The 27,936-nt window shown below is 36.0% G+C and overlaps 1 protein-coding gene across 10 annotated transcripts in view; it reads left to right on the forward strand.

The window, feature by feature from the left end:
• Positions 1-27,936, forward strand: part of FANCC (FA complementation group C) — a 262,167-nt gene that overhangs the window by 175,274 nt on the left and 58,957 nt on the right. For all 10 annotated transcript variants that reach the window (XM_088793528.1, XM_074330248.2, XM_088793530.1 and 7 more), the window contains 3 exons: positions 3,419-3,532; positions 4,453-4,517; positions 17,359-17,523. In XM_088793528.1, the coding sequence (XP_088649654.1) occupies positions 3,419-3,532; positions 4,453-4,517; positions 17,359-17,523 (344 nt within the window). The remainder of the gene's footprint in view (positions 1-3,418; positions 3,533-4,452; positions 4,518-17,358; positions 17,524-27,936) is intronic.

The raw sequence follows: 27,936 nt of genomic DNA on the forward strand, positions 1-27,936 counted from the left end.
GGACTAGAACATTCGAAAGTCCAGAGGGGATGAAGAGCCTGTGGCCCTAATGGGCCCCAAACAAACTAGTGAGGGAAAGTCAGTCCCAGGTAGGGGCTGCAAAATTGGTGGGCCTATTTGGGAGCTAGTTTGGGCTTCATCGAAGAGTAATTGGGAGCCATAAAGAGCCTTAAGCTGAGGACTAATCAGATTTGTATTGTTAAAAAGCTATTCCAGTTGCCTCATGGAGAGTGGATATGGGGACAGCCCTTTGAAGGGTGTTTGGCCATAGAGTAGGTAACCAGCACTGGGTATGTTACTAAAGCTCTGTGTGTCCCTGTTTACTCATCTATGACACAGATTCAATAATAGGACCTACCCCATAGGCTGTGGGGATTACATGAGTTGCTATTTGTAAAGCGCTCTGAACAGCTTGTGGCATGTAAGTGTTTTAAGTGTTTGTGGAATAGAATGCCCAAAGTCTAGTGGCAGGTTAATCACTTCCAGTTCCGACCTTTCCTCATCTACCTCTGACTCTGAGCCCTTGGCGCCTAGTTTCCAGATCGAGCTCAGCCTCCTCCTTCCCCCTGCCTGGTCTGGTGTGGGCACCTCCACACGGATGTGGCATGTGGCTGGCCAGGCCTGGCTGGGCTTTCCTTCACCAGAACACCTGTGTGGCATCTCACACAGGGGGTCAGGCCCCAGTCTCAGCTTGCTGAGAGTACCACATGTGCTTCCTGCTGTGGTGAGCTAAGCAAGGTCCTCCAGTAAACACCGCCCTCCAAAGGGTGGTTACCCTGCCTGTCATTTACCTCCCCTGGTTTGCTGACCTTACACAACTGCTTGCTGTCACCCAGACTGCACTTGGTGTTTGAAAATAACTGGGAGATGAACTCTCCTGGGGCTATTGTCAACTCCTGTTTGCTTTCCATATTTATAAAGGATGTCTTTGAACTGAAAGGGAAAAAGTTAGATAATATGCAAGTGGCTTCCATCCAGCTTTTTCTTTAACTCTAGTAAGGAGCCTTTCAATTATCTTATACCTTACAAAAAGTTCACTTGAACGCTGTAAATTTCCCGTTTTTCTCCCTCTCCAATGGATTTTTGTCAATCACGTTATACATGTTGCTGGATTTTTTTTAATCATGAAGATCTGCTTGCTAAGTATTAATGTTTCACAGCTACTTTGTTAACTTACTGTGAAATTTTCTAAGTTGAAAACAGTAGCCAGGATCTCATTTAGGGTCAGCAGTGTCTACACCTAACAGTGCACACCAGATCCGGGGAAGAATTTTCCTCAAGGGGAGAGACTCCTCCTCTAGCACTGTGGCCAGGAAGGGGAGAGATGGCGCAGAGCCTTCCTTGGTGTTCTGATGCTTTATTTGCTTTATTAAGTTTCTGGTGGGCAACATTTTTTCATTTTATTTTATATCTTTTTTAATATGTGAAATAGTTTATGATAAAACTGAAATGAGTGCCTGGATGTGTTAGTGATATCCGCCCTGGGCATAACTGCTGTGTTTGTGTGATGTCCTGGTCTCCTGCGGTCCGTCCTGGGCTGAGGTGACAGAGCCCCTTCCCTACATACCACTGTCCTCTCTACACATTTGTGTAGGAAGTCACATATGTTTATATGCACATACACAGATTCCTTTTATCTCGTCATACGTACTCACACAATGCAATGCAGAACTTTAAACAAAGTAAAGTGATTATTTCCCTATGAATATAATAAAAACCACTGGGTTGTACTCTTTAAAGGGGTGAATTTTATGGCATGTGAATTATATCTCAATAAAGCTGTTAAAAATAAAATATTTCCAAATACAGCACTTTTTCAAAAAGTAAATATTTTTTCCTGATTATAAAAGAAGTACATACACATATAGGAAACTGGAAAATGAATGTATTAAAGTAGAAGGAAGAAAAAATACATATACCCATAATAACACCACCCTAGAGACTGCCAACATTTGGCAATATTTTTTTTCATTAGTTTTTCATTCCCATGTATGGATTATTTTGATATTGATGAGATTGTTTTGTGTATAAAATTTTGCATCTTCCTTTCTTGATTTAACAGTTGACTATAACCATTTAAAATGCTGTTACAAATTCTTTATAAATATTTTAATGCCTTGCAGTGAGCCACTGTGTGAGGGCATTATACGTTAATCATTCCCGGCTGTTGGACGTTGCTCACTATGAAAAATAACACTGTAATGAACATCCTTGAGCAGAATCCCCATTATCATATTTGGATTCATTTCCTTAAATGTATGCCAGATATATTAGAAATTTTTAAATACATATTCTCAAGTTGCTTTCTATGAGGCAGGCCCCTATCAACCTATCAGGCCTCTTTGTTTAGGTTACAAACCTCTGGGCAGATGTCGCCCTGTCAGGCCAAGCGTGGAGGTGGGTTGTGGGCTGTTATACCCGCTCACACTCTCTGTGGGTGCCCGAGTGGGGTTCACAACAGCACTGATAGGTGGGCGCTCGTTATGTGAGTGTTCGTCCCATAGCTCACAGAGCACCTGTTGCAGAGAACCCAGATTAGCCTTAGGTATTAATGACCATAAAATCTTTCATTTATTAAGTGAAAAAGTCGTATGTTGATGTTTAAATTTACCCTTTTTGATTATGAGAATGAACATTTATGTGTTTCTTGGGTATTTTTGTATTTTCTCTTACGAGTTATCTGTTCACACTCATTTTTTATGCTCAGTGTTTATCATTTGGTATTTTGCACATTAATTTGATTGCATATGATCTGTATTATTTGTTGTCAGTATTTTTCCTCGTTTCTGCTTATATTATTTTTTGAAAAACAGAAGTTTTTATTTTTATTTACAACAACCAAAGATTTGCTCCCTTGATTTTCAGTTTACAAAGTTCTTTCCCATTTAGACACATAAAAAGTCTTTATATTTTCTTTTTGTTTATTATTTCATTTCATTTTTACATTGATCTACTTGAATTTATGTATATTTTGATGAATAACATAAGGTGAGAATCCAATTTTTTCAAATAGTTTTCCTAGCACTATTTATTACATAGTCTTTCCTTTCCCTAGTGATTTGTGTGTGTTCCTTGTCGTGTATTTAATTGTCATATCTACTGTGATAAAAATATTTTGCTGAGTTTAAAACCAATAAAGATCATGTTCTTAATATGGTTAAAGCACTGTTCATTCATTATATACTTTTGTTCCACTGTTAATATATGTTTAAATTGACTTATTTTGAATGTAATAATTTTAACACTAGCCTTTCTTTATACCTTGAATCAAAGTGAACTGGATATTTGGAAAAATTAAGATTACTCATTTCATAGAGACCATCTCATTTACAAATGACCCAGATTCAAGGCATTATACTTAATAGGTGCTTGCATTCAATTTTAAGACTGTGTTTCTTTTTTTGTTTATGTTTTTTAGGAGTTGTTATCTCACATACTTTCATCATTCAGATTTGATATGAAAGAAGTTGGTCGTTTTACTCAATATCTTGGGTATGCACCTGCAGATTATTATCCTGGTTTGCTTAAAAATGTGAGTATTTTTAATTTATTAATATTGAAATTTTCATTGGTTAATGTATCATCAGCAAAAAGAGTAAATGGAAATATTTCACTTCTCCAGGAGAGATGTTTAACTTTTCTTTGTTTATCTCTTCTTACCTTGGGTGGACTTACGGCCATGTAAGGAAGAAATGGGAGATTATGAGAAGGAAGAAGAAAACCAGGAGAGGTTATTCTAAATCAACCAACCTCTTTGTCTCTTAACACATTTCATTTATTCTCTCAAAGATTTTTTTTTTTTTCTTTTCTCTCAAAGATTTTTGGGAGAGAGAGTTCCTTAACCAATGTAAATATAGCCTTTTACTGTTAGACAAATTTTGTATTTAAAATAACCCGACAGGAATTTTGTGTTAAAGCAAAAAAATAAATAACCTTGTAAATACTATTATATATTCACATCTTAGTATTAAAGCTATTTTCTACTGCCTTAAATTTTAGATAAATTCAATAAATGTTAATTTATGATCTTAACATAGCTCTTCTAAAAGGTGTTATGAGACTTTTAATGTTTGTTAACTATTCTGGTCTTTTGGAAGCTTTATACCTGAATAGCATGTTTTAAAATAAAGAATTAAATTAAGAAAGAAAAATTAAATAACTCTAGCATGGTTTTATTTGGTTTAGTTTTAATTTTTAGGAAATTAATGATCTGTTCTATTGTTCATTTGCTGAAACAGGAATTCGGACTAACAGACGGCAAACATAAAATCTAAATTATTAGTAAATGTAACTTGGCACTGCTTTTTTTCACTTTGACAAAGTAAAACAAGGAGAAGACGGGTGGAAGAGGGTAGGGAATCTCAGCGGAAATACCACTCACACCAAGAAAAATAGAACTGATGTAATCCTGTTTGCTGTGTGAGTTAACCTGTAACTGATTTTGCCTTACAGATGGTTTTATCATTAGTGTCTGAACTCAGAGAGAATCATCTTAATGGATTTAACACTCAAAGGCGGTAGGTGTCAAACTAAACATCCCTCTTCTCAGGTTTCGACATATGTCATTTCGGTTATGAGAGAAAAAATTCGTAATTCGTATGAAACGCATGTTCATAGTTTTGGTTATATGCTGTGTGGAAAGATTATTTTAGTGGAACACATGGTAAATTGGTGAGTTTTATCAAACTTTTTAAAATCACTAGTCTCTCAACTCTCATAGGGTAGTAATAAATCATGTGATGTCTCTTATGCACCCATTGAGTTAAAAGCCCTATATATACAGTAGGGAACACAATAGACAAAAGGGCTCAGTTCAGCGTGTATGTGTATAATTCACATACAAGGCAACAGATAATTTGATGTGCACATATGACCTATTTTAAGAAACATAGTATTCTAAAATTTAGACTAAACGAATCAAATAGAGTCAAAGTAAAAGGCAATTAATCACATTACAAAATGTTTCTTCACTATGAGAAAGAATTCAAAGTTGTTTTCATTGGTGATCATTTCATTTTTAACAAGTCATTAAATAAGAGAATCTGGGGATCAAGGGCACATAGTGATTTTTTTGTGTGTGTGAAGTTGCTGCCAATTAAAGCTCTATCAGAAATGGTGTTTTCCTTCAGCCTTTGCATCTAAGCCTTAAAGTAAACTATAAAATTCTTGGACAAAAACATGAGAAAATCTTCATGACTTGATTTGGCAGTGATTTTTTGGATATGACACCAAAACAATAGAAAAAAATCAAAGATGAATATTGACACAAAAATCTTCAGCAAAATACTAGTAAACCAAACTTAACAACGCATTAAAAAGACTATGCACCATGACCAAGTGGGATTTATTCTTAACGTGCAAGTATGGTTCAATATACAAAAATAAAATCAGTGTAACACACCATATTAATAGAATGATGGACAATACCACATAATTTCAATGGATACAGAAAAACTATTTAATAAAATTCAACATCCTTTCATGATAAGACCATTTCACAAACTAGGAATATAAGGGTACTGCCTCAACATAATAAAGATCATATGCAAAGAGCCCATAGTTAACATCTAACTCAATGGTGAAAGACTGAAAGCTTTCTTTCTAAATCAGGAACAAAGCAAGGATACCCTCTCTCACCACTTCTTTTCAACACAGTAATGGAAGTTTTAGCCAGAACAATTAGGCAAGGCAGAGAAATAAAAGACATCTAAATCTAAAAGAAAGAAGTTAAATTATCTCTGTTTGTAGATGACAAGATCTTAAATGTAGAAAACCCTAAAGATTCCACAGAAAAACTGTCAGAACTAATCAATCAATTCAGTAAAGTTGCAGAACACAAAACCAACGTTTGAAAATCAGTTGTGTTTCTATACACTAACAACAAGCAACCCAAAAAGGAAATTTAAAAAACAATCCCATTGACAGTAGCATAAAAAAGAACAAAATATTTAGGAATAAGCTTAATCAAGGAGATGAAAGACTTGTACACTGCAAACTACAAAACACTGCTGAAAGAAATTAAGTATGACACAAATAAGTAGAAGGGTATCCTGTGTTCATGGATGGGAAGACTACCCAAAGACTGCTTTGTCCATACTCCCCAAAGCAGTCTATAGATACGATGGAATCCTATCAAAATCCAAATGGCATTTTCCTTTTGCAGAAATAGAAAAAACCCATCCTAAAATTTATATAGAACCTCAGAGCACTTCAAATAAACAAAACAATCTTGAAAAGAGAAAACTGGAGGCCTCACACTTCTTGATTTCAAAACATATTTCACGATAGATGATTGGATAAAGAAGATGTATATATACACAATGGAATACTATTCTGCCATAAGAAAAGATGAAATAGTGACATTTGTGACAACATGGATGGATCTTGAGATTATTATGCTAAGCAAAATAAGTCAGACAGAAGAAGTTGAGAACCATATGATTTCACTGATACGTGGTGTATAAAACTGAAAACAACAAAAAAGACAAACAGATGAAGAAACAAAAACTCATAGACACATAATAGTTTAGTGGTTACCAGAGGGTAAGGGGGATGAGGGGTGGTAGATGAGGGTAAAAGGGACCAAATATATGGTGATGGAAGGAGAACTGACTCTGGGTGGTGAGCACACAATGTCATATATAGATGATATATTACAGAATTGTACAGCTGAAACCTGTGTGTTAGGTTGGTGCAAAAGTAATTGCAGTTTTTGCAATTATTTTTTGCCTTTTAGACTGCAATTACTTTTGTACCAACCTAATAACTTTACTAACAATTGTCACCCCAATAAACTTTAATTAAAAACAAAACAACATATTTCAAAGCTACAGTCATCAAAAGTTTGCTACTGGCATAAAGCCAGACCCGTAGACCCATGGAAAGAATATCCATAATATGTCATTTCTTATGTAAAGTTTTAAAACACTCAAAAACAATGTATACTTATAAAGTATATATTAAACTAGACCAAAGAGCCTACACCAACTTCAGGGAAGTCCTGACTCCTGGGAAGTGGAAGAGGAAATGGGATGGGAGAAGGGTGTTCCAACTGTATTTGAAACATTTTATTTATTTAAAATATCAAATAGAAATATTAATAAAATGTTAGCATTATAAAATCTGGGAAATGGGTACACAGTTGATACTGCAATAATTCTCTATTTCTGTACATCATCAGTATTTTATAATTAACCTTTTAAAAACTAAAATATAGTGTTACCTAGTAAAATATTGAAAATGAAAAGATAATACTCATAATAAAGGAAATTTTTCCTGCCTCAGGGTCATTTTGAAAATAGCAGGTGTAGTTCATGAAAAAACAATCATCTTTACTCAGCTGAAGATTGCTTAATATTTGTTACTCTCGGCCCTATTTTTTTTTTATCTTTATTCACATCTTTTTGTACTCTACCCATTATTTAACTATACTGGTCTCTTCAGACTCTTTCCTCAGAGTTATCTGTGCTTTTCATTTTCTTACCCGCAGACAGTAGAAGACAGCAGTTCAGAAAGGCGCCTAAACACCACTGACCACAATTAGGAGAGGCGATGGAACATAGTAGCTGATGTGCTATTTGTAGCTGAAAAACTTCCATTTGTGCCACATTGGATGGGGGCAGGTTCATTCCTAAATTCAAGGCTGCTGCTTATTTAAGGACGTTTATTTTTCAAAAACAATCTGTACAACTTCCCTGGTGCAGAGCAAAGTCTACTGAGGAATGTCCATGCTTGCACCGCAGCTGGCAGAAGCAGCAAGGATAAAATGGCAGTTAATTTGGTTTAGTAGTTTAGGGCATTCTTAGTCAAAGCAAATCTATGATGTAATTAGTAAAATTCTTAACTGAATTTACCAAGAATATGAGATGCCTGTGCTAGTAGAATGTTCTCTGCACACGGACGCATCTGATATATGCCTCCTTGGCTCTGTCGAATGATTTACTATGGTGTCCTTTTCTTTTTGGAAATAATTTTAGAATTCAACAAGATAAATTTCTTGCAAGTATTTTTCTAAATATGTTGAGCCTATACACACCGGGGGTGCCAAAAAAATGTATACGCATGACTTGTATTCATCTTTTGTTATCTGTATATATTGAGTATTACAATTTTAATACAGTTTTTTCCTTTCTTAAAATGTGTATGCATATTTTGGGCACCCTCTGTAGTTTTCAGGGAAATTCAACCTCTTGGATTAAGTTCAATTATTCTTATTAGAAGAATGAATTTAAAAAGCAATTTGATGCCCAACGTACTTTTTGAGTCTCTTTATGAGCTTTTAGAGTCCTACTTTTAAGACCTAAAGCCAGGAAGTTCTGTTCTCCATCCATAAAAGAACCTGGATCAGTAAAAACTTGTGTGAAACTCAGAACTATTAAGTCCACAGTTCTCTAGTGAATTATAAATTCAACCAAGTGTTCTATTGTCTCACATAAAAACTGATTTCATTTCATGAAATCAGTGGAATGGCATCATCGTAACATTTGAAAGAGCTGCCAAACATGCTGGGCCATTATAGTTGTTGCTGTCCTAAGTTATAATAATAATTAAAATATGTATCAACAATATGTAAATTTCTCCTACATACCTGAAGCTGTCTGTACATTTTTAAGATTTAATAATCAAAAAAGTTTGAATCAGAATACAGCATAGGGGCAAACTGCTTTATGGTACAGTTAAATCCAGATATTCCCATTATTTATGAAACTTGAGTTTTATTATTACTTTCCTTCCACGAGTATGACAATAAATGTTCAAGAAGCCAAAAGCCTCCCAAACTTAAGTACCATATAAACAACGCATATAAACAATTGTTTTTCTGTGTGTGTTTTTTAAATAAAGGACATCCATACATTTTTCACTTTTCACTATTCAAATGATTAAAGTTTATTTCAAAAGATTCAAAAGCTTTGTAGAAAATGTAGAAATTAATCCTACAACTTTGATGCATAAATTGTCAGAGGAACTAAAAAATAGGAAAATCTGTTTAGTTTTCCTTTGCATTATTTTTAAAGGCCTGATATATGGTCTTGTCATAGCGTTTTAAATAGAGTTTCACTTGCCACCAAGTAAAATCAACAATTCATTGACAGAATGTTTAGATTCTCTCTGGTTCTTTGCTACAAACCGTCTAGAAGGAGTGACATTCTAGACTCTGAGCATCATCAGTTTATCTTGTAGTTCTGTGGTTTGCTGCAGATGGTTTGGAGGCTTCAGTAAACCACACGGAAAGGATGTTTCCAGCAGTATATGGTTACTGTTGAGCCTTCTGCAGTTGAATTCTTGTGCAAAAATCATTTGGAAGTGCTACTCTGGCAATCAATCAAGACCTAATGCTTAGTGTAATCCAGTCTGGAAAGTGTTGCATAACTCCGGTTGAAGTTGGATCTCCATGCTCTGGCAGGCTTCAGACCAAAAGAGGGAGCTGTGAAAGCTGTGAGCACTTTGAAGCCCTTCAAAAGATTATCAGTTGGCCTGCCTATATTTTGTTAGAACCAAGAGCTACCTAAGTTTACGTAAGACTTTAGAATTTTTCAGGAAAATTATCTTGGACCTGTTTCAGCCTAATTGGGAGATACAATCTGCAGCCCATAAACTTCATTGCTTGATAAATGCTCTGTTGCCGAGGTTGTCCCTTCCACCCTCCCAGTCACCAGTGATAGACTCTGATTGTCCTTCTTTTAAGATAATGAGGAAAAAGTTGCACTGTCTTTTAGAGGGGAGGATTGATGAATCAATGTGGGAGGGAAGATTACCACCTACTTCCCTGATCCTTCAGAGTTCTGGATTTATCATGAGTACACACAATGCTCAGGCATATTTTTCAATTTCTCAAACATTCATAGAGCCCTTACTCTATGCAAAATATTCTGCCAGAGTCTGCAAAATATATATATGAAAGAATATTCTACGTCATACACAAACACAACTTTTCTTGCCCACCCGGTGAACTCATGTTCCAAAAATTTAAGGTATTTACAACTCAAGTTCAATATGTCTTTTTGTTAACAACTTTAATGATGAACTCAGAAAGACATTAATTAATTTTAGGTCTAAGACCACTTTGATAGTGAGAGAAAGATGTTAGAGCACTGTGGAAGATAAATATTATTGAAGAGACTCGGTTATTTAGGAAAATGGTAAAGAACAAGAAGTGAATTTTAGAAAAGGTGAATATTTGAGGAGAAAAAACAAAGTGTTTACATGTAAGGAAATTATCATTGTGTAGTTCAAAAAAAATCACCTCTGAGAATTTCACTGTTGATTATCAAGAAAATAATACAGCTAAACTAATAATTTATAGGACTTCATCAATAAAATATAAACCTTAAATGTAAATCTATTACATCTCTTTAAAATCTTCAGATTATTACTAGAAATAGATATTTAGTTCTGGGGACTGCTACTAAAGTAGTGTAGAGCAGTGACTTCAAATTATACTACAGAGCAACAATAATCAAAACAGCATGGTATTGGCAGAAAAACAGACACATAGACCATGGAACAGAATTGAGAACCCAGAAATAAGCCCACATACATATGGACAAATAATTTTCAACAAAGGAGCCAAAAACATACAGTGGAGAAAAGACAGACTCTTCAATATATGGTGCTGGGAGAATTGGAAAGCCATGTGCAAAGGAATGAAACTAGACTACTATCTGTCACCATACACCAAAATCAACTCAAAATGGATCAAAGACCTAGATATAAGATCTGAAAGAAATTGCATAGAAGAAAACATAGGTACTAAACTATGGACCTTGGTCTTAAAGAGGATTTTATGAATTTGACCTCGAAGGCAGGGGAAGTAAAAGCAAAAAGAAATGAATGCGACTATATCAAATGAAAAGGCTTCTGCGCAGCAAAAGAAACCATCAACAGAACAAAGAGGCAACCAACTGAGTGGGAGGAGATATTTGCAAACAACACCTCCAATAAGGAGCTAACATCCAAAGTATATAAAGAACTCAAACAACTCAACAAAAAACAAAGAATCCAATTAAAAAATGGGCGGAGGACCTAAACAGACCCTTCTTTCAAGAAAACATACAAATGGCCAACAGATACATGAAAAGATGTTCAACTTCACTAGCCGTTAGGGAAATGCAACTCAAAACCACAGTGAGATATCACCTCACACCTATGAGAATGGCTGTCATCAACAAGGCAAGTAACAACAAGTGTTGGAGAGGTTGTGGGGGGGGAAAGGAACCCTCATACACTGCTGGTGGGAATGTAAATTGGTACAGCCAGTATGGAAAACAGTATGGAGGTTCCTCAAAAATTAAAACAATTACCAAGTGAGGTAGCAATCTCACTTCTCAGTATGTACCCCCAAAAATCTGAAAATATTTATCTGTAAAGATATATGTACTCCAGTCTTCACTGCAGCATTATTCACTGTGGCCAAGACATGGAAACAATGAAAGTGTCCTTTGATAGATGATTGGATAGAGATGTGGTATGTAGACACAATGGAATACTACTCTGCCATAAGAAAAGATGAAATACTGCCATTTGTGACAACATGGATGGATCTTGAGATTATCGTGCTAAGCGAAATAAGTCAGACAGAGGAAGTCGAGAACCACTTCATCCTCCATCATGACAATGCTCCGTGTCAAACATCACTTCTGGTGTATGGCAATTTCTGTCAAATAAAAGCATTACGGTGTGTCCTCATCCACTTATTCTCTGGATCTGGCACCCTGCGACTTCTGGCTCTTCCCCAAAGTCAAAATGACCATGAAAGGAAAACGTTTTGAATCAATTCAGGACATCGAGGCCGCCATGACAGCACGACTAACGACACTCATGCAAGAGGATTTCCAGAACTGTTTCAGAAAATAGCAAGAACGATGGGATAATTATGTTCACAGTGAGGGGGAACATTTTGCGGGGGGTTAATAGCAATGTGTCTTTTACTGTAATAAATTTTTTAAAAATTTAAACATTCACCGTATATTTTGATCATACCTCGTATAATACTTTAAAATGAGGGCATTTGATGACCCACAAATTATGAGAACAGCTTAAAAGGTAGTAGTGGGATATTTTTGAAGGAAAATATCACAGCCCAAAAAACTTGCAAGAAAGGATGACTGCAACAGGTAAAAGTTACTTTGGGGGTGGATTCAAAGAATAAGAGGATACCTGTCAGCCAACAAGATAACTTGTTGGACTGTTGCAGTAATTGCAGCCAGCTGGCTTGGCCCTCATGCATCCTCTTCCTTATCTACTGTCCCCAGATGAGACAACAGAGATGTCCTGCTTTCAACAAGAAGGTGGGAGGACACTTTGGAGGAGAAGCAAACACCAAATGGCTATCAATTCCCAGTAGTTTTGGGGTTGCTGTTATGATCAGAATGCTCAGAATTTACATTTTTCCGGGGAATTCTTATTGGCAGCCTAAACGGGCATTATCTCCTGACCCTCCCACAAGCACTTGAGACAGGCTGCATTAAACAGCATTCATAGAGAGGCTAATGTGGAATCCCAAATTCCAGAAAGAGCAAACAGACAAGAATCACTCCTGGAAAACCAGCACCATAAGGAAAAATGAACCAAATGCAACAAACAGAAGAGACAAATGTATTTCTTAGGATAAGCAAGTGGATTTTTTAAAAAAGGAATAATTAATTGTCCTAAGAGTAAGTAATAAGAAGAACTGTTAAATCCTCGAAATGGGAACAAGTTTTTTTTTTTTTTTTTTTTTTTTTTAAGAAGGGGATTATGGGAAAAGAAGAAAATTCAGTAAACAGGCTGAATAGGACATACAGCTGAATAACAAATAATGACTTCAAGATTGAGGCAAGTAGTTCTGCTAAGATATAGTACAAAGGGACAAAGAAATGGGAAAGTAAGAAAAGTATGGTTTTTTTTTTCTTTTTTATACAAAAGATCAATTCGGGACACCAGGGAAGATGATGGAGTAGGAAGTGCCAGGAATCCATCTCTTCACCTTGACAAAAATTTTACTGACAGAATCTGTCTGCTGTAACTATTTTGGAACTTTGTAGCTATTTGAAGGCTCCCAGCTTTCAAGGGGAAAGCTTGGCCAGTAAATTGTGGTTACTTTCAGCTGTTACCACGGTAGACACTACCCATCACCAAGTCCCTAGAAGCATGGCAGGCAGGTCTACCTGCATTCCTAGACCAGCTTACAGGAACCAGGTGGGGCAATGGTGATGAGTTTTGGTATAGAATCAAAGGAAAATGTGCACAATAAATGAAGAGACTATTAAAATACTCCTGCCTTTTTAAAGTACATATCAGTGTGGGGCTAGGCTCCCTTCATATACTTCAAACAGAACAACAGAAGTAAATACTAGCATCCAGCTGTCTTCTTTCCGGCAGTAGAGAGATTTACAAACAGGTAAAACAGTGTCACTCTTTTCACTAAATAGTTTTTTTGTTTAGAAAAATATTGTTTAACAAAAAATGTTACTCATTTTAATGTCTTATGGGTTTATTGTTTCTTTTAATGAGTTAATATTTTACGTGTCTCTTTTCATTTCAGACGTGATAAATATTTATAGCTATAACCTCAGAAACAAAGCTCTTTGGTGTTCTCAGTAATTTTTACGAGTTTAAGAGTATTCTGAAACCAAAAAATTGTTGAAAAACTGCTGCCCTGTAGTGAAGATCACAACCAGCTTGCCCTACCCACGCACATAGAGCTCCCTACTACCTTTTCGTGCCTGACTCTTAAATAGGAGCTGGCAGGCAGCGGTCACCAGATATTTAAGGAAATCATATTAAGCATGTAACATAAAAAAGTAGAAACCAATAAAAATAAAAAGATTAATCAAAGGAAAGGAAGTCTCAAATTAATATAAATGTCCCCGTGAAAATAAAAGGTAATATATCTATTAATATTATATCCATATCCATTAAATGAGAACAGGATGCTATGTTTTAAAATAGGGAACATTCATAGGATGAAAAAGTTTTGGGAAATCAATAACGAGAGAGTGGTAATAAAAAACATAATAAAAGGATTGGAAGATAAAGGTAAACAATTCTTTCAAAATCTAGAGCAAAAGGTAGACCAAGAGATGAAAAATTAAAAAGAAAGACAGAACTACCTAGGAAGTTCAATATCCAAAAAATTGGAGTTCCCAGAGAAAACAGAGAAAAGAATGGGTAGGAAATCATCAAAGAAATAATTCAAGATAACTTTCCTAATTTGAAGTCCACTGAGTGCCCAGCACAATGAATAAAAATAAATCCATACCAAGACACATCGTTGTGAGATTTCAAAGAGGATATTCAACAGCCTCCATGGAGTAAAAACAGGATCCGAATGTATAATAGCATGGGACTTCTCAAGAACAACTCTGGAAGCTGAAAGACAATAAAGCCACACTTTCACAATTCTGTAGGAAAATCGCCAGAATTCTATACTCAAGCAAAGTATCAAGTGTGAGAGTAAAATAAATATGTTTTCAGACATGCTAACTCTCAAATACTTTACTTCTTATGTACTTTTTCCTACATAAGAAGAATGAACCAAGAAAGAAGATGTGGGATCCAGGAGAGAAGTGAAGGAAATTCCCAGGATGGAGATCCCAAGATGATAACTACACAGAGAGAGTAACAAACAACCTGTCCAGATTGGAACAGATTAGAAGGTTCTAAGAAAAATTTCTTTAGGAAGATGAAAATGAAAGAATATCAGATATGTCAGAATATATTTCAAGGAGGTTATACACTTGGGTGGGAGTTTGGAGTTAAAATCATCAGTGCAAAGAAAAATGAGCAAACAAGCCAAATAACAGTCATTAAACCCAGGAAAAACAATATACTGAATATCTAAAGTGCGTTAGGTTTGAAAGTGGTTTCCTCTGAGATCAGAAAATGGGGGTGGGAGTGCTCTTGCAAAAACTACTGTTTTTCATAAGCTTTGAAAAGCTATTTGATTATTTAAGGCAGTTGCATCTGTAAGTTTGATAAAAATAAAAAATAAGTTAAAAGCAAGTTAAAAAAAAAAAAAAAAGAATGCCCCAGGCTCTTACAGAAGTCTACGAAAGCCTGCTTCTTGCTGCTTCCTCCCTCCCACACGTGATCTCCACCTGGGCCTCCTGGCTCTGTGCAGAATGCTCAGGACCTTGGCATTGGCTTTGTATCTGTGGCAACATTTTCCTCCCAGGTATGTCCTTTAGGTCTCTATTCAGATGTTCCCGCCAGTAAACCCCTGCTCGCCTTAATCCCTCAGTGCGCTTTACTTTTCATCATGGCACTTGATAGCACCTGGCATTTTATTCTCTCCATTACTGGGCTTTGTCTCTGCTTTTGTGCTTCAAACACCACAAACAGCCTTGATTATAGTAATGGTTCACAAAACATTTATTGGATGAATAGGACTGATATATACTAATTTAAAAACAAATTCACTGAAGAGGAAATACAAGTGGGTAACAAATACTCAATCTTGAAAGTTGTCAGGAAAACGTAAATGAAAGCAATGGGGTAATTTTTGTCCAGATTCAAAATAAAATACTGTTAATATCACTGGCAAGAGTGGAAAAGTAAACTGTAGTCTTTTGGGATGCAATTTAATATGCAGATAATCACATTGGGCATAGATAAGGCATGTACAACAATACTGCTGCAGCAGTGTGTATAATAGTAAACAGCTGAAAACCACCTCAATGCCTACAAATAGAGGCATGGTTACATTACAGCACTCATGTATTTTTTAACAATAGGCAGCAAGTAAAAAAAATGAGGGACATCTATGTTCTATATTGTGATTCCATTTGTGTTTCATAAAATATAAGACTAAATGTCTAGATTTATGATTACATATGAAAATACCTAGAAAAAGATGTAGCATACATTTCAAACTTTCATTTTATATCTAGTTGCTCATTTTTTTATTTAACATCTATTCCTTGAGCACGTAGTATGTGTAAGGAATTATCGAGCGTGCTAGGAACAGAGCAGTGAGAGAGAGAGGACATTCACAGTGGAATGGGGATTTAACTTGATACATTAAATTCTGTCCAGTGGAGCTTTCTGCAGTAAAGGACAAATCTTGTGAATCTGCACTGTCCAATACTGTGAGCTACTAGTCTCATGTTAACTGTTGAACACTTGATACATGACTAGTGCAAGTGAGGAATGGAATTTTACATTTTACTAATATTTCATTTAAATACATTTAAATTGCCATATAGGCTGAATGTTACCATATCAGTGCATTTATATGGGATGGTCAGGAAGGCCCTCACATAAAGGGAGAGGAGACGTATTTGGAAAGAAGGAGCTAGCCATATGTTATGTGCAGAGTGAATAACAGGACCTTATCTGGTGTAGCTGGAAGCCTGTAAAGGTGGAACAGAACAGGCAAAGATAAGAGTAGAAGGAAATGAAGCCAGAGAAATGGAAGGGGGCCCCACCATGGAAGGCCTTGGTGGCTAGTATAAGACTTTACTACTTCTCTGGGTGAGGTGGGAAGCTATTGCAAGGCTTTGAGCGTACAAATGAAGTGATGTGAATTTTTAAAGAGTTGCTGGAACTGTTTTGATGATAAACAATGGGGTCGGGGAGGACAGAAGCAGGGAGAAAGTTAGGAGGCTTCTACAATAACCCAGGCTGGATGTGATGGTGAGTGAGGGGGTAGTAATGAAAGTGCTGAGAGGTGGTCAGATGAAATGACAGTATTTACTGCTGGATCAGATAAGGGGCAGAAGAGAAAGGGAGCAATCAAGAATGGGCTTCAAGGCTTTGGGCTTGAGCAAGTGACATAGGGAGCACGGGGTCGAGAGTGTTTGGGGAAGGAATCCGGAGTTCTGTTTTGGGCATGGTAAGTTGAAGACAAATACGTGGGTCCTAGAGCAAATTAAGCCTGAAACATCGCTAGAGGCAAAAAGGACAAAACTGAAGTTGTCCTTCTTCAGGCACATCCTGAGAAGGCAGGGTTCTTGGGGAAAGATAATGCTGGGGAGAACAGAGACAGCAGGAAGAGAGGAAGACCGAATATGAGATAGATGGGCTCCATACGCGGAGCTGAGGAGGACTTTTGAAGACAGGACATCATGGACATCACTCATTCGTGGGGTCACCAGGGGTCAGAGCCGACTCACTGGTCCATAACACACAAGTTGGTGGTGCCCATAGTTACTTATGCCAGAGTCCTTACAATGAGAGGTTTTAAAATGGGAACTGCAGCTAAAGCGTTTCTTTCGAGAGAACCGAGTAGGAGAAGAGCATTCATAGATGGTATTAGGGTAGCCTCCTTATGTGAGGGACAGAACAAGTAACTTATCAACCTTTTTAGCATGAACATTTCATTTCTTTAATTACATGTGGCTCTAAGATTTGGCTAATTATTTCTTATTCGTTCCATAGAATGGCTCCTGAACGCATAAGGTCCCTATCACGAGTTTGTGCCCCACTTATTACTCTGCCAGATTTCAAACCGCTGGTGGAAGCTCTGCTCACCTACCATGGACGTGAACCTCAGGAAATGCTCTGGCCGGAGTTCTTTGATGCTGTGAATGATGCCTTTTTGCTGTAAGTGATGGGCATTCACCCTATCACCCAACTTTTGTTTTTCCTTTTCTTAGAATACTTCAGTTTGTTGGAAAGGCAGTTTTCAAATGTTTTCATCTCAGTACCCACTTTACGCGCTTAAAAATTATTGAGGATCCCAGTGAGCTTTTTAATTAACACGTGGGTTATATTTGTCAATATTATATTTGCAATTAAAACATAAGTTTTAAAAATATTTTTTATTTAAAAATAACAATAAATTGATTGCGTGTTAACACAGATAGCATATTTTTATGAAAAACAACAACCTTTTCCAAGCAAAAAGTTATCTAACAAGAGTGGCATTGTTGTACACTTTTGCAGATCTCTTTATTGTCAGACTTAAAAGAAGACAGCTGGGTCCTCATATGTTTTTGTATTCAGTCTGGTGTGATATGTTAGCTTGGCTGAAGTATATGAAGAAAATCCAGCCTCACACAGACATGTAGTTGGAAAAGACAGAAATATTTTAATAGCTAGCTCAGACAATTGTGGATATTCTCCTTGCATACCTCACCAAAATTTGAAAATGTTTTTTTTAAGTTTACTTCCGATGTGGAATCTGAAATTATATCAGTGAGCTTTTCATACTGATACATGAAAATCCACTGGTGTGTCTTGCACTTTTAATGGGTCTTTTGTAGCCTTGTGCATGTTTGGAAAATACTGGTTCATTGTTATGCAGATCTTCCAAACATTGACAATATTTCATTTTGCAGTATCAAAATGTACCTTCATTCCTGTCACCACCAGTCTCATCAGGAATGTCTTTAAGTATTGGGAAACTATCAAGCTGATGTTGGCGAAAATAAATTTTCCAAGGTTCTAATTTCTGCTTAAAAACTCATATTTATCATTGGCTTCAAATACTGTCCATTGTACTTGAGGTACTAGGGTCACTTCACTACTTTTTGAGAAAGTATGTGCCACATACTCTAGTCTGAATAACCATTCTTTGTCTGCCAGTCATTCTTTCAAGTAAGTTTCCAGGAAGAAAAAAAAGTGGCGAGTTGATCTCACAGGTCAGTTGTGCAAGTGCTTTTCCTCTAAGGCATCCAGCATTTTTTGTTATGTAGCAGAAGTGCTTTATGTATACTTTACTTTTTATCACACATAATGTTTTTTAAATAAAAAGTACTCTCAAAGGTGAAAATGTGAGAAAACAAATATTTTATATTGTTCGTCAAACACATTTTTGTGTGAAACTGGCAGCGTTCTTACTGGGAGTCTATGGTGGTCAAGAACGCAGTGTGACTCCTGCTTTGCTGTGTGTGAGGCACAGCAGTGTTCCCACTCTCGCTCTGCGCTGTGAATGCGAACCTCAGCACAGTGGTGCTAGGAAAAACCAGGAGATTCAGAACAGTTATTCAACATACCACGTGTGTGTAATGCCAAGTTCCCTAAAAGTACTCCTGTCCTTAGTTGGTGTTGGTACCAGATGTAGTTCAGCCATATCTAGAGATTCCGTTTCATGGCAGGAGTCTAGTTCTGTTGAAATATTAATTAATCACACCTATATTTGAATTATATAATAACTTGTCTAGACTTAATGATTGGCCTCAAATTGATGCTGCAATTAACTTGCATTATAATAGTCTATGAAAATGTTCTACTGAATATGACACAATAAGGTAAATTCATATCATCCTTAGAGCCAAGGGAAAAATAACTTTCCTCATTTGCTTTTCATTTACAGTTTAGCCCACTTCCTTTGGAGTAGATATTTCCATCTCATGAGCCAGAGAAATCTCTGATATATATTTATTTTATCTTTTCTCAATGAAACAGCTGTGAAATGCGAAAGTGAATCTTTCAATTCTCCTTGGCAAAACCACTGATCGATTCTTAACTATAAAAAAATAGAAATTTTTATTTTTGAATAAAATAAAATTCTTTTAAAAAATCTAAAAATGTTATATTTATCTATAAATCTTTCCACTTATATATTCATTTAAATATATTTATATCTAAAATAATTTAGATAAAATTTAGAAAAGTTTTCAAAAATTTTAAAATATTGCAAAGTAAGGCAACAAAGTGTACTCACTTCTTGTTGTGTTTCTATGTATAAAAAAGAGAAAATATCACAGTTTTATTTATTTTTTACATTTCTTTTCCAGCTTTATTGAGTATAATTGATATAAAACATTGTATATGTTTTTCTTTTTAACATTGTGTATGTTTAAGATGTGCAGTGAGTTAATTTAGTATACTTATATTGCAAAATGCCTATCATAGATAAGCTAATACATCTATCACGTCACATAATTACCATCTCTTTTTTGTGGTGAGAACATTTAAGTTCTACTCTCTTAGTGACTTTCAAGTATATAATACAGTATTATTAACTGTAATCACCACGCTGTACATTAGAGCTCCCAGAACTTATTCATCTGTGTAATGGAAGTTTATACTCTTTGACCCAAATCTCCCCATTTACCCCACCCCCCCAGTCCCTGGTAACCATCATTCTAGTCTCTATTTCTATGAATTCAGCTTTTTTAGATTGCACATAAAGTGATTATCATATAGTATTCGTGTTTCTTTGTTTGGCTTATTTCACTTAGCATAATGCCCTCAAGGTCCATCCATGTTGTTGCAAATGAGAGGATTTTTCTCTTTATCATGGCTGAATATAATCCATTGTGTGTGACACAATGATGCGTGTGTGTATGTGTGTGTGTGTATCACATCTTTATCTTTTCATCTATTGATGGGCACTTAGGTTATTTCCATTATTTTGACTATTGTGAATAATGCTGCAATAAATGTGGGACTGCAGATATCTTTTTGATATCCTGTTTTCCTTTCCTTTGAATATATACCCAGAAGTGGGATTTGGGGATCATATGGTAGTTGTAGTTTTAATTTTTTGAGGAATCTCCACACTGTCTTCCATAGTGGCTACACCAATTTACATTCCCAGGAACTGTGCACAAGTGTTCGATTTTATCCACATTCTCACCAGCATTTGTTATTTCTTGTCTTTTTAATGATGGCCATTCTAATTGGTGTGAGGTGATATCTCATGGTGTTGATTTGCATGTCTCTGATGATTAGTGATGTTCAGCACCTTTCGTATACCTGTTGGCATCTACATGTCTTCTTTGGAGAAATGTCTTTTCAGTTACTCTGCCCATTTTTTAATCGGATTCTTTGGTTTTCTTCTATTGAGCTATATGAATTCTTTATATATTTTGGATATTAACTCTTTGTCAGGTATATGATTAGCAAATATTTTCTTCCATTCCATAGGTTGCCTTTCCATTCTGTTGATGGTATAGAAGCTTTTTGCTGTGCAGAAGCTCTTTAGTTTGATATAGTCCCACTTGTTTATTTTTGCTTTTGTTGCCTTTGCTTTTGTTGTCAAATAAAAAAAATCATAGCCAAGACCAATGTCAGGGAGCTTATTTTCTTCGCCTATATTTTCTTCCCCAATATTTTCTTCTAGGAGTTTTACAGTTTCAGGTCTTTCATTCAATTATTTAAGCCATTTTGAGTTGATTTTCATGTATGGTATAAGATAGGGGTCCAGTTTTATTCTTTTGCATGCGGTTGTCCTCTTTTCCCAGTACCATTTATTGAAATGACTATCCTTTTCCCATTGTATATTCTAGGCTCCTTTGTTGTGATTTAATTGACTGTATATAGGTGGTTTTGTTTCTGGGCTCTGTATTCTGTTCCATTGATCTATGTGTGTATGTTTATCCTAATGCCATACGTTTTGATTACTATAGCTTTGTAATATAGTTTGAAATAAGGAAGTATACTGCCTCTAGCTTTATTTTTCTTTCTAAAATTGCTTTGGCTATTTGGGGTCTTTGGTGCTTCCATACAAATTTTAGGATTATATTTTTGGTTTCTGTGAAAAATTGCATTATAATTTTGATAAGGATTGAATTGAATCTGTAGATTGCTTTGGGTAGTATGGACATTTTAACATTAATTCTCTTAGTCCATAAGCATGGGATACCTTTCCATTTATTTGTGTCTTCAATTTCTTTCATCAATGTCACAGTTTTCAGTAAACAAATCATTCAACTCCTTGGTTAAATTTCTTCCTAGGTATTTTATTATTTTTGATGCAATGGCAAATAAGGTTTTCTTTTAAATTATTTTTCAGATTGTTGATTGTTAATGTATAGAAACACGACTGATTTTTGTGTATTGATTTTATATCCTAAAACTTTACTTTGTTTATTAGTTATAACAGTTTTTTAGTGTACTCTATAGGGCTTTGTATATATGATATTCTGTCACCTGCAAATCGAGACAGTTTTAATTTTCCCTTTCAGAACTGAATGCCTTTTATTTCTCTTTTTTGTCTAACTGCTCTGGCTAGGACTTCAGTACTATGTTGAATAAAAGTAGCTACCAAACCTTCAAAGGGGATCTCACACCAATCCTGCTCAAACTCTTCCAAAAAAATTGAAGAAGAGACAGTACTCCCTAACTCATTTTATGAGGCCAACATTACCCTGATACCAAAACCTGTCAGGGACAACACAAGAAAAGAGAACTACAGACCAATATCTCTGATGAATACAGATGCAAAAATCCTAAACAAAATTCTAGCAAATTGAATGGAACAATGCATTAAAAAGATTATTCATCACGACCAAGTGGGGTTCATCCCAGGGGCACAAGGATGGTTCAACATCCGCAAATCCATCAATGTGATCCATCACATAAACAAAATAAAGGACAAAAATCATATGATTATATCAATTGATGCTGAAAAAGCATTTGACAAGATACAACATCCATTTATGATTAAAACACTTAATAAAATAGGTATAGAAGGAAAATACCTTAACATAATAAAGGCCATATATGACAAACCCTCAGCTAATCTCATAATTAATGGTGAAAAACTGAAGCCCTTTGCTCTATGTTCAGGAACACAACAGGGCTGTGCCCTATCACCTCTGCTTTTCAACATAGTGTTGGACGTCCTCGCCAGAGCAATCAGGCAAGAGAAAGAAATAAAAGGCATCCAAATTGGGAATGAAAAAGTTAAATTGTCACTCTTTGCAGATGACATGATGCTGTAAATAGAAAATCCTAAAGACTCCACCAAAAAGCTATTAGAAACAATCAACGAATACAGTAATGTGGCCAGCTACAAAATCAACGTACAAAAGTCCATTGCATTCCTATATACTAGCAATGAAATCTCAGAAAAAGAAATACAAAAAACAATTCCTTTTGCAATTGCAGACAAAAGAATAAAATACCTAGGAATAAACTTAACCAAGGATGTGAAAGACCTATATGCTGAAAACTACAAGACATTTTTAAAAGAAATTGAGGAAGACACAAAAAAATGGAAAGACATTCCGTGCTCATGGACTGGAAGAATCAACATAGTTAAAATGGCCATATTACCCAAAACAATATACAGATTTAGTGCAATCTCCATCAAAATCCCAACGGCATTTTTTAAACAAATAGAACAATAAATCATCAGATTTGTTTGGAATCACAAAAGACCCCAAATAGCCAAAGCAATCTTAAGAAAAAAGAACAATGCTGGAGGTATCATACTCCCTGACTTTAGCTTGTACTACAGAGCAACAATAATCAAAACAGCATGGTACTGGCAGAGAAACAGACACGTAGACCAATGGAATAGAATTAAGAACGCAGAAATAAACCCCCATAAATATGGACAGATAATTTTTGACAAAGAAGCTAAAAACATACAATGGAGCAAAGACAGCCTCTTCAATAAATGGTGCTGGGAGAATTGGATAGCCACGTGCAAAAGAATGAAACTGGACTGCTATTTGTCACCATGTGCCAAAATTAATTCAAAATGGATCAAAGACTTAAGCATAAGACCTGAAACAATAAACTGCATAGAAGAAAACATAGGTACTAAACATATGGATCTTGGGTTCAAAGAACATTTTATGAATTTGACTCCAAAGGCAAGGGAAGTAAAAGCTAAAATAAATGAATGGGACTATATGAAACTTAAAAGCTTCTGCACAGCAAAAGAAACCATCGACAAAATTACAGAGGCAACCAACTGAATGGGAGACGATTTTTGCAAACAGTGCCTCTGATAAGGGGCTAATATCCAAAATATACAAGGAGCTAATGCAACTCAACAACAAAAAAACAAACAACCCAATTGAAAAATGGACAGAGGACCTGAAGAGACATTTCTCCAAAGAGGACCTACAAATAGCAAATAGACATATGAAAAAATGCTCAACATCACTAATTATCAGCGAAATGCAAATAAAAACCACAGTGAGATATCACCTCACCCCAGTTAGAATGGCTATCATCAATAAGACAAATAGTAACAAGTGTTGGAGAGGCTGTGGAGAAAAAGGAACCCTCATACAATGTTGGTGAGAATGCAGACTGGTGCAGCCGCTATGGAAGGCAGTGTGGAGGTTCCTCAAAAAATTACGAGTAGAATTACCATATGACCCAGCAATTCCACTCCTGGGTATCTACCAAAAAAATCTGAAAACATTTATCCATAAAGACACGTGTGCTCCAATGTTCATTACAGCTTTATTTACAGTGGCCAAGACATGGAAACAACCAAAATGTCCTTCGATAGATGAATGGATAAAGAAGTTGTGGTATATATACACAATGGAATACTATTCGGCGGTAAGAAAAGATGAAATAGGACCATTTGTGACAACATGGATGGATCTTGAGAGTGTAATGCTGAGCGAAATAAGTCAGACAGGAAAAGCAGAGAACCATATGGTTTCACTGATACGTGGTATATGAACCAAAAACAACAAAAGAACAAGACAAACAAATGAGAAACAAAAACTCATAGACACAGACAATAGTTTAGTGGTTACCAGAGGGTAAGGAGTGTGGGGGGTGGGGGGTGGGAGATTAGGGTAAGAGGGATCAAATATATGGTGATGGAAGGAGAACTGACTCTGGGTGGTGAACACACAATGGGATTTATAGATGATGTAATACAGAATTGTACACCTGAAGTCTATGTAAGTTTACTAACAATTGTCACCCCAATAAACTTTAATTAAAAAAAAATAAGTAAAAGTAGCGAGAGTGAGCATCCATGTCTTATTCCTGATCTTTGAGGAAAAGCTTTCAGTTTTTTCACCGTTGAGTATGATGTCAGCTGTCATATATGATCTTTATTATGTTGAAGTACATTTCCTCTAGACCCACTTTGTTGAGACTTTTAATCATGAATGGATGTTGAATTTTGTCAACTGCTTTTACTGCATCTATTAAGATGATGACAACCTTTTTATCCTTCACTTTGTTAAAATATATCACATTGATTGCTTTGCAGATGTTGAGCCATGTTTGTATGCTAGGAATAAATCCCACTTGGTCATTAAATTAGATTCCTGGACCTGGATAATGTGTGTGTGTGTGTGTGCGCGCGTGCGCACGCGTGGGCTTATGGGCTTTCTCACACCAACAAGCAATTTTCAGACACCAACAGGAGGGTGTCCAAGAATTTAACTCCATTCTGAAACTGTCAACTTGGAAATAGCATCAGATTCCACCGGTAAATGACTCAGTCCTGCAAGACTGCCCCCACTTCAGATGCTAATTGCAAACCCAGGTTGTTATCTATACTTCTGACCAACTGACTATAAATTGGAGGTTCCATTGACCCCTCCGACTCAGGATGCCAATCACAAGTCCAGGTTATGATCTGTACTTCTCACTGACTGGCTATAAATCACAGGTTCCCACAACCCTCTCCTTGGGTTTGATTAATTTGCTACAATGGCTCACAGAACATAGATAAATATTTTACGTACTAGATTACCAGTTTATTATAAAAGGAACAGCCAGATGGAAGAGATGCATGGGGAAAGGGTGCAGAGCTTCCATGCCCTCTCCAGGTATGCCATTCTCCCCAAATCTCCATGTGTTCACCAACCCAGAAGCTCTCTTAACCCTATCCTTTTGGGTTTTCATGGAAGCTTCATTAATACGCATGATTGATACACTCACTGGCCATTGGAAATTTATTCAATTTCCAGCCTCTCTTTCCTCCTGGAGGTCAGGGCGGTAGGAATGGAAGTTCCAACCCTCTAGTCACTTGGTTGGTTCTCCTGGTAACCAGTCCCCATCCTTAGGTGAGGTCCAAAACTCACTTCATTAATATGACGAGAGACAACTTGATAGCTCTCTTCACTTTGGAAATTCCACGGGTTTTAGAAGCTCTGCTCCAGGAACAGCATTGAAGACCAAATATAGTTTCTTATTATAAATCATAGTATCACAGTCATGGTGTATGATCCTTTTAATGTATCGTTGATTTTGGTTTGCTAATATTTTGTTGAGGATTTTTTACATCAATATTCATCAGGGATATTGACCTGTAATTATCTTTCCTATTGTATCCTGTCTGGTTTTGGTATCCAGATAGTACTGCCCTCATGTAAAATGGGTTTGGAAGTGTTCCCTCCTCTTTGGAATACTTTGAAGAAGATTGATATTAATTCTTCTTTAAATATTTGGTAGAATTCAGCAGTGAAGCCATCTGGCTAGACTTTTCTTTTTGGGAGTTTTTGATTAGTGATTCAAACTGCTTGCTAGTAAATGGTCTGTTCAGATTTTTTGTTTCTTCATGATTCAGTCTTGGTAGGTTGTATGTTTCTAGGAATTTATCCATTTCTTCTAGGTTGTCCAATTTGTTAATGTATAAATTTTCATAGTAGTCTCTTACAATCATTTGTATTTCTGTGGTATCAGTTGTAATGTCTCCTCTTTCATTTATAACTTTGTTGGAGTTTTCTTTCTTTTTTTCCTTTTATATTAGTCTAGCTTATCAATTCTTTCTTTCACATATCATGTCTTTGGTTTTTTTTACCTGAGAAGTCATTGCCAAACTCAGGTTTGTCTAGGTTTTCTCTTTTATAGTTTTGCATTTTAAACTTAAGTTTAGGATCCATTTTGAGTTAATTTTTGTTAAGGGTGTAAGGTCTGTGTCTGGATTTTTTTTTTTTTTTTTTGCCTGTGGATGTCCAGTTGTTTCAGCACAGTGGGTTGAAAAGATGACCTTTACTGCATTGTGTTATCTTTGCTCCTTTCTTAAAATAGTTGACTATATTTGGGTCTATTTCTGGGTTCTCTATCTGTTCCATTGACCTATTTTTCATTACCACACTGTCTTGCTTTACCATAGTTTCGTAGTTAAGTCTTGAAGTCAGATAGTGTCAGTCCTCCAACTTTGTTCTCTTTCAATATTATGTTGGCTAGTCTGGGTTTTCTCCTTCTTCACATAAACTTTAGAATCAGTTTGTTGATATCCACAAGATAACTTGCTGAAATTTTGGTTGAGATTGCATTGAATCTATAGATCAAGTTGGGGAGAACTGACATCTTGTCAATATTGAATCTTCCTAATCATGAATATCTCTCCATTTATTTAATTTTTCTTTGATTTTGTTCATCAGAATTTTGTAGTTTCCTCATACAGATCTTGTACATATTTTGTTAGATTTATACCTAAGTATTTAATTTTGGGGGATACAAATGTAAATGGTATGGTGTTTTTAATTTCAAATTTCACTTGTGCATTGCTGATATGTATAAATGTGATTGACTTTTGTATTTTAACCTTATATCGTACAGATTTGCTCTAATCGCTTATTAGTTCCAGAAGGTTGGGTTTTTTTGTTTTTGTTTTTGTCATTTCTTTTGGATTGTGTCATCTATGAACAAAGATAATTTTATTTCTTTACAGTCTGTATACTTTTTATTTCCTTTTCTGCTCTTACTGCATTAGCTAGACTTTCTAGTATGGTGTGGAAAAGCATGGTGCAAGGGGACATTTTAGCCTATATTGATCTTAATGTTCAAGCTTCGAGTTTCTCACAGTTAAGTATGATATTAGCTGTAGGTTTTCTGTAGTTATTCTTTATCAATTTGAGGAAGTTCTTCTGTAGTCCTAGTTTACTGAGAGTTTTTGTATTGAATAGGTTTAGATTTTATCAAATGCTTTTTCTGTATCTATTGATATGGTCATTTGGTTTTTCTTTTTTAGCCTGTTGATGTGATGAATTACATTTATTGATTTTTCAAAAGGTGAATCACCTGGGACAAATTCTACTTGGTCATGGTGTACAATTCTTTTTGTACATTTTTGGATTCAATTTGCTAATTTTTTTCTTGCCACCCCACCCCCATCCACCGCCCCCCAATTTTTTTTAAACCATTGTTTTTCAATCTACTTGTACGGCTCTGCTCCCTGGCTCATGCTGGTATTATGAGCCTTGCGCTCCCCCGGCTAAGGCAGTCGGTTGTTGGTTGGCCGCTCACAGCAGCTCACGGCAGCTCTAGTCGGCTGCCGGCAAGCGTGGCCACCGGCAGCTCACGGTAGCACGAGTCAGCACACAGCAGCCCACGGCAGCAGACAGC

This window comes from Rhinolophus sinicus, chromosome 16 (assembly GCF_057876585.1).
Source record: "Rhinolophus sinicus isolate RSI-liver-muscle chromosome 16, RSI-T2T, whole genome shotgun sequence".
Classification (NCBI taxonomy): Eukaryota; Metazoa; Chordata; class Mammalia; order Chiroptera; family Rhinolophidae; genus Rhinolophus; species Rhinolophus sinicus.